This window comes from Homarus americanus, unplaced genomic scaffold (genome assembly GCF_018991925.1).
Source record: "Homarus americanus isolate GMGI-L3 unplaced genomic scaffold, GMGI_Hamer_2.0 scaffold52512, whole genome shotgun sequence".
Classification (NCBI taxonomy): Eukaryota; Metazoa; Arthropoda; class Malacostraca; order Decapoda; family Nephropidae; genus Homarus; species Homarus americanus.
The window spans coordinates 618,181-626,498 of NW_024735442.1; the positions used below are offsets into that span (position 1 = coordinate 618,181).

At 42.6% G+C, this 8,318-nt stretch overlaps 1 protein-coding gene across 3 annotated transcripts in view; it reads left to right on the forward strand.

Annotated features, from left to right (window-relative positions):
- Positions 1-7,789, forward strand: part of LOC121870955 — a 67,029-nt gene extending 59,240 nt beyond the window's left edge. For all 3 annotated transcript variants that reach the window (XM_042372935.1, XM_042372934.1, XM_042372936.1), the window contains 3 exons: positions 3,400-3,523; positions 3,801-4,015; positions 6,628-7,789. In XM_042372935.1, the coding sequence (XP_042228869.1) occupies positions 3,400-3,523; positions 3,801-4,015; positions 6,628-7,318 (1,030 nt within the window). In that variant the 3' untranslated portion in view covers positions 7,319-7,789. The remainder of the gene's footprint in view (positions 1-3,399; positions 3,524-3,800; positions 4,016-6,627) is intronic.
- The last annotated feature ends 529 nt before the right edge of the window (positions 7,790-8,318 follow it).

Here is an 8,318-nt window from a genome sequence, read left to right on the forward strand (position 1 = left end):
CCTCCCCAGTGTCTCTTTTACCCCCTGCACCACCCCTTCCTCCCCAGTGTCTCTTTTACCCCCTGCACCACCCCTGCTACCTACACCACCTTCCTCTCCCAGTGTCTCTTTACCCCTGCACCACCCCTTCCTCTCCCAGTGTCTCTTTACCCCTGCACCACCCCTGCTACCTACACCACCCCTTCCTCTCCCAGTGTCTCTTTTACCCCCTGCACCACCCCTTCCTCCCTCAGTGTCTTTACCCTCCTGCACCCCCTGCCTACCACCACCCCTTCCTCCCCCAGTGTCTCTCTTACCCCCTGCACCACCCCTGCCTCCCTCAGTGCCCCTCTTGCCCCTGCACCTACCCTTCTACCTATACTGGTATTGGATGAAGGGAGACAAGAAGCCGTGGGGGCACAGGTATGACTGGCCGGCTGACGACCACTCACCTGGACAACAAAAACAGTGATCGTCTCTGTTACTACGTGTCTGGCCGCCCCTCCCCGCCGCCACCGTCCCTCTCCGCTTCCACCATCATTTAGGAAATCAACCTGCCTTCCTGATTTACGACAGTCCTCTGGTTAAGTTTAATTGAGCCAGTGTTTATAACTTTCTCTCTCTCTGCCAGTTGTCGGCTTATAGTGCTTATGACTGCTGGCTCGTCATGTACTCGTTTGAGGCTGTACCTTAGTGGTTGTTTGTCTCGCTTGTCGGTAATATACTTGTCACTATCAGGCAGTCATTTGTTTACACGCCTTGTGACCATAGTAGAGACATTTGTTAATTGGGCTTTTGTCCAGCATGAGAAGTGACACATTGTATTTCTGTTGTTTACTGAGCAGAAATTTATAACTAAACATCATTCACAAGTTAGTACTTATTAGTTTATCAGTATATCTCCTGCAGTTGTTGCCTCATTAGTATGCTTCATGCAGTGTGTGTGCTTCTGAGTGCTTCTCACTGTTGAGTCATCATTTCTATAACTGTCAAGTGTGCATACTTCTATAACAAGGCGGATCTTGCATGAAGAATATTTATATATATAGGAAGAATATTTAGTAAGAGAGTAAAAGAGAGAGGAAGATTTTGGTAGCGTGGCCGTGATAGATATTTACACTTATCGTACACTTATCTTATATGTCAATACACATCTATTACGTCTTAAGGGCGACTTCTCAAACACCACTTCGTTACAACTCTTTATTAATTACGACAATGACATGGACACATTAATAACACCTTCTATTGAAGTTACTAGGACACTATATTTACGTTACTAGGACATCATATTACGTTACTAGACACTCTGATTCTCGGACACGAACATGAAATGAATACACTTCCCACGTAAGTAACTCATCCCATGGAAAGCTCTGACAAAAACTCATGTGACCTAGGGGAAGGCCTAGCAGGGAGACTGCTTAGCTGGAACACTGGTGTCGGGAGGGCGACTGCTTAGCTGGGACACCGGAGGGAAGTCGGGGAGGGAAGTCCTGCATGACTCTCCTCCCGTGAGCGGGACTCGGCTGTGGTGGACCTCCTCCTCCGATCCCTGTGTGTCTCTCTGTCTGACTCCCTCTCGCCGCTCCCCTGAGGGAGGGCTACGAGCGGGACTCGGGACGTGGTAGCTGGCCCTTCTTGGTTACAAGACACACTCTCTCTCTGTCTCTCTCTCTCTGGGGAGAGGGAGGACTAGGACGTCCTATATATTGGGAGGTGAGCCGTCAGGTTGAGCTGATCGGGGGCGGCGGCGAAGGGTCTTCTTACATTTGCCCTCGCTAATGTAGGGTCAGGTCTGGACTTTTTCAGAGACTATAAGTTGTATATTCTGGAGAAATCTTCAGATGGGGCCGTGTGACATGAGAGGCCCTGGTTGATTTGTGGCTCGAGGGTTACATTTGACCTGGCTAATGTGAGGTCAGGTCTGGACTTCTTCTGCGGTGTAGGTTATTGTGTATATTGGGAGAGAGTCGGCCGGTGCCTTCTTACATGTTTGTTGGGGCAGTGTGACATGGGAGGGGAGCCAGTTGATTTGTAACTCCTTGAGTGGTCGCGAGGTTTACCCTTACATTTGACCCCCCTAATGTCGGGTCAAGTCTGGATTGTTTCTGAGATGTAAGCTGTGGTCTGACAACCCATCACTACACTTCACTGTGCTCGTCAGGAAGTGTGTTGTAATCTCAGTGTCCTCTCATATTGCTGCTGCCGTGATGGAAGGAGGCAACACAAACTGTAGATCAATATCAAGACCTGCTACTGGGGAGGTATATATAACGTTTTACTTCAACGTCTGTCAAGTAAACGTTTTGTTTATGAGGCGACAGTTATCGCACAGGATGACGATTTTTTTTTCATATTAAACAAATGAGTTCTGTGGATAATATGACAACGCATATATGGGTTAATTACAAATAAGTTTAGTTGAAATTAATAGGTTCGTCCCCAACTTCTTCACTGCCATCAAAAAAGAAAACGGGTCATAGCTTCCACCCAAAATATGGAGGGCAATTATTACTGTACTGAAATAGCAAACTCGCCCGGGGTCTGTGGAGATGCATTTCTCTCTCTCACCTTTTGTATTTTTGTGTGCATTACTATGTGCTTTTTTTTTTTTACATGTTTGTTTTACTGTGAATGTGTCAGGTGCCCAAGTTCGTTTGAGCGGGGGACATATGTGCAGCACCCGTGTAGTAGTCGAGGCAACGGAAGGCCCTCTACCCCACCCCTGGCCGCACTGTTTGTAAACTTTGTGGCCAACCCGACTCTCACACCCTCCCTCACTTGCCCTATGACCTCCTCCTACAGGTCCCCAGCCGTTACCAACACCTCTTCCCGCCCTGACCAGATATCCCTCCTCCTAGTCACAGGCCTGGCACTTGACATTATTAGGGACCTGCCATGCTTTGCCATAAACAGATGAAATGTACCGGGAACTTTCCCCCCACACACTCATCATTATGTCACTTTATGTAACTTGCTGACAAAACCGATGACCCTTCAGGCTTTTACGCCCTTAATGCATGAGTCATAAAGGCAAGCATGAACTTAGCATGCTTACCAGATGGGCACTGTAAATGCTTCTGCGCTTCACATTGCACAGGATGTAAGGGGGTGCCCAATAAACTAGCCGCCTCCAGGGCAATCTAAAAAAAAAATCTAATCTCTATATTTGTGATGCCATATGGCAGCAGGGTCTACCATAGAAAACACATTATGCTTCCAATATCTTCCCAGGTGGTAGTACCTCCCTGTTTGATAGCTGCCTACTACTTACTAAGTTTGGAGTATTTGGTATTCCATGGTATCTTCTATGTTTGTTTCATATTTTGATTCCCCTCCAAGAAAAAAGTATTTGAATTAAAGTGACGGTGGTATTCCTTAATTACCAGGTACTGATATGGTTCTTGTATCTTACAGGTATGGTTTCAGCACGCCTCATAACTATAACGACCATGAGATTTACTGTGGTGGGTTTGCGGTACAGTGGCAGAAGAACGGCGGAAAGTGCGGCCCCTGCGGTGACCCCTGGCACATGCCACAGGTGAGATATGCCAACAAAGGATAAGTAATACTTTTCTTTTACACTCAGACAAAACTGGAGATTAAGTTGTATACTGTATACAACATTTAATCATGTAGCATACGGTAGATTATTTATTTCTAGAGTACTGTATATCAAATTGCCTTCACTCTGTATTAATATATCATTTAATACCTAATATGCAATGCGGTATATAAGTTCATGATATATACGGGGTATTTGAAAAGTTTTAGGTAATGTATATTAATATTTATTATTTCTTCCCACATAACTACAGCCGCGGGACAACGAAGGTGGCGGCAAGTATGGTCGAGGAGTAATAGTTAGGAAGTATAAGCATAGTAGTACAGTTCAGTTGGGTATTGAACTTACTGCCAACCACAGAGGCTTCTTTGAATTCCGTCTCTGCCCTCACAATCGACCTTCTATACCAGTAACAAACGAGTGCCTTGACAAATATGTCCTTCAGAAAGCTGATGGTTCAGGTCCAAGGTAAGCTCATTCACATAGATGTTTGCATCATTATCTAAATATGCAATGGAATCTGTTTCTGGATAATAATTTCTTCCACGCCTTAACATCTGTGTAATAAACTCAATTTGTTGGTGTTTTTCTGTTATGCTGGAGATACTAAAATATTTAAATACGTTAATTTCTGATTCAAGGGGAAAAGTGTTTTGGTCAATAGTTTGATAATTTAAATTTGTTCAGAATTTCAATATAACTGCACTGTGGGTGCTTCCCAATTTGTTGATCAAGGTAATTACTTGTCATAATGCCTCATGGAATAATTTTGTTTGCTTTGTAACAATAATTGCAAAAAACAACAACTTTTTTTTACTCTTTATCCAGCGTGTCAACAAGTCCTGAACCTTTATTGAGATTTTGAGCCCATTTAGATTCTCTAGAAACAGGACCCATACCCAACCCACCCTAACCTAAACCAACCCAACCCAACCCAACCCAATCCAACCTAACCTAACTCAACTCAATATAATCTAGCCTAATCAGAGCCTAACTAACTGAATATAGCTCAACACAACCTGGCCTAAGCTAACCCAATCCAACATAACATCCAACCCAACACAACCTAACCCAACCCAGCACAACCTAACCCAACCCAACCCAGTGTAGCCAAACATAGCAACCTAACCAAGTACGGTATGTTTTTTTACCAAAGTGTACCTCACAGTACCTTGTTGTAGCCTAATAGGAATTCCTGGGGGTTACCAGGGCAGTCTTAAAAGTGCCCAAAGGGAGTCTCAGTGGATCCCGATGGATCCCAAAGAGGCCCAAGGGATTCCTTTTGTGTCCCAGAGAGTGCTAAGACTTCTTGGGGAGGCCAATGGAGTGGTGGTCATGGTGGTCCTATAGTGTTGCAGGGGGTCACATGATCTCCCAGGGGATCAGAAGCTCACATGCAGTCCCAAGGGGTCACCAGTGGATACAGGAGTCCCAGTGGGCATCAGGGGTCTATTGGGGCCCCAGAGGAGTCAGGGTTCCCAGAGACCCGGAAGAGTGCTAGGTCTTCTTAGGAGCAGCCTAAGGGTTATAGAGAGCCCCATTGGAAACCAGGAAATCCTAAGTAGATCAAAGGAACATCAAGGGGATCCTTGGGATTCCTAGGTCCCTTGACCTCCTAGGGAGTCCTTGGTTTTCCCAGTGGGATATAATGGGATTCTCACCAATATGTCCTGCATTGGAATTCTGACCCAGTACAGATATGGGAAAGGTGTTATCTACTGTGACCATTCCAAACATCACAGGTTTCCTCCGGGTATGCCGGTTTCCTCTTGTACCAATACTGGATAAATTCTGTAACAAAGAACAGACCAGCACAAAGAACAGACCAACCTCTCATACAGCTGGTCCACCACCGATTTTCCGGCACACTTGGTTCCAAAGCCTTGCCGGATTATCCGTTTTGGCGGACCAACCGAGGTCAGGTAATAATAGTTCAACAATACACCTCTGACCCACTAATGATACACCTCCTGTGTCTCTAAAGCACCATGGACTGCTAGAAACTTAAATTAAACAAATATTAAATGTAAATTAAATGTGAAAAAGCCATAATTTTGAGCAACATTACTGTACACACTTTGCACTCAAATGTACTGTGGTACACTAGACTAAAAACATTATCTCTTGTGCAAACTATGTGATGTTTAGACTCAAATTAATCACTTATTTACAAGGATTCCAGCAATTTAATTTATATTCTGCCAAGTCTAGTCTGCGACATTTTATAAGATCAAAACCTTAACCCTAAACTGCCTTCACCCTGGCTGTGAGAAAGGGGGGGGGCGGGGTGTTGACAGCTGTCAAAGAGGGGAGATAACAAAGTGTGTAGTTATCAAAACAGAAGGAGTTTTAGTTTCCCCTTATAAAATGTCACTGAATTGACTTGGCAGTAGTATATAATTTGCATTGCTGGAATCCTTGTAAGATAGTGAATAATTTGATTATAAACATCACATAGTTTGCACTAGACATAAAACAAAAATTATTTAACTTATTACAGGTTTACCATTAGGACAATTGTTTCTTTTACTTCTTTCATAATATATATTTAAGATGGTGTGTGCAAGTAAATGAGTAAAATTAAATGAAGAACGTTACATATATCTCCCCAAAAATATGAGTTAAAAAATTGTACACAAATGTACTACACTAGACTAAAATTTATATCTTGTGTAAAACTATGTGATGTTTATACTCAAATTAATCACTATCTTACAAGAATTGCAGCAATACAAATTATATTCTGCTAAGTCTAGTCTGCTACATTTTATAAGATAAAAACTTTAAGCCTAAAACTAGCATCACCCAGGCTGGGAGGGAGGGAGGGAAGTTAAGCGCCCCCTCATAATTTTGTCCGGGCTAAAGGAGGTGCCGGACCATCAGTTCCCGGATAAATTAAATAAAATTGTAAATTAATTTGAAAAGGGTCCAAGAAGAACTAAGTGGGTCCTAAGATTTCACTCAGGGTTCAAAGAGCTGATTTGTCTTAACAAAATGTCAGTCACAGGTGACATAGTACTACTTCAGAAAAGAATGTAAACAAGATTGCAACCAGAATTAATTTATAATTTATTCACCAGGTACTTCCCGGAACCTGGTACCAAGATATTCTATGCCAAGTATCGCCTCCCTCGAGGACTGACGTGTACTCAGTGTGTACTACAATGGCGTTACGTAGCTGGCAACAATTGGGGGCGCTGTGAAAATGGTACAGGTATGGTAGGTTGTGGGCCCCAAGAACAGTTTCGCTCCTGTGCTGATATTACGATAACTGAGGAAGATGGATCTGCAGATGACACTCCCAGTATTGTGCCTGACTACATTGATTATAATGAAGTGGATGTGGATCCCACTCTTGATCCTGAGGAGCACGTTAATCATATTGGACATATTGTGGCACTCACTCTGTCCTTCTTGCTTATACTTCTTGTACTGTTTGGCCTTGTTGCATACTTTTACTGGGCACGTGATGCATTCAAGGGTTTTATGAAACGTCAGGCTGGACAGTGGTCTAAGGCTACTGCTCCAGAACCTCTAACAAAACAAAAAAATTCCATAATATCAATTTCTGGCCCTATTGGTGCTCCACCACCTGTTCCACCACGTCGCCACAGGTCTCTGTCTGGAGGGGATCCTGCTGTAGCACCTGATCCACGAGAAATTAGGTCCATCAGCTCTCCAACCAGGGTTACCATCAATGGCATTGCTGTGAACTCTGATAGTGCAAGTAGTGGTGCTTCACATGCTCACCTGCATGTACCTGATGATTAAATCATTTGTATATAAATGTATTTTGTCATACATGTCTTGTGGTGTACCATTTTTTTATACTGTACTTAATAGTGACTGTATTTTCTACTTTATGTTAGTTCTTAGGTTTAAATGAGACAAAATATAAACATATAAAAAATTCAGGGAGACAAATGGGAGTATAGAACTCAAGGCTATCTGAAAATTTTGCAATGTTATTTATTACATGTTTTTTATACAAGTGTATGGATGACATTAATGGCATTTTGAAATGTAAAATGCAGCGGATTCAAATATGTACAGTAATTAGAGCCAATTGCAAGATCAGCCGTGGTGTACACCATGCTGTGGCATCCCAGCGGTTGCAATACAATGGAGTAAAAATAGTGTGACTTTTCAAGATGGGCCATGGTGGTACCCGACCGTCGTTTGTTGTTACTATGTCATCGTAGTGTAGTCAGGTGTACCAACTGGCGAAAGACTTGGGGGTTGGTATGCTTGCACCCTTAAAATGTTGTCAGTGGCACGAAATGTTTACTCTTGCTACATGATTTACGAGCATGAAAAACTTGAATCCCAAGCTAAGGTGCACCTCATTTTCCTATTTTCTTTGATTATAAGCCAATTCTGGGAATGAAATATGATCACTTACAGTGAATAAACAATAAAGTAATAAGTTTGTCACAAAGTTTGGGATGGGTGAGTGTAAATAAAGAGAACTTTGGCCTGTTCTGTGGATGAAATCAATAGAATATAACAAAGTACAGTATTAGGTATTATAATTTTGCTATGACAGTGATGAACTCATTGTGCAGATGAATTGGGATAAAATCTTGAAAAAAATATCACCATAACTGTTAGTTTTCTATCAAACAGGAAATTGTTTTTGTACCAAAAATTTTTACTTTCATATTATACAAGTATAAAGTCCAGTTATCTACAAGATATGAAAACTTGAGATAATGTTTCGACTTGGCTCCACCTGATTATAGTAATGCAATAAATACCCTTTATCTTTCAA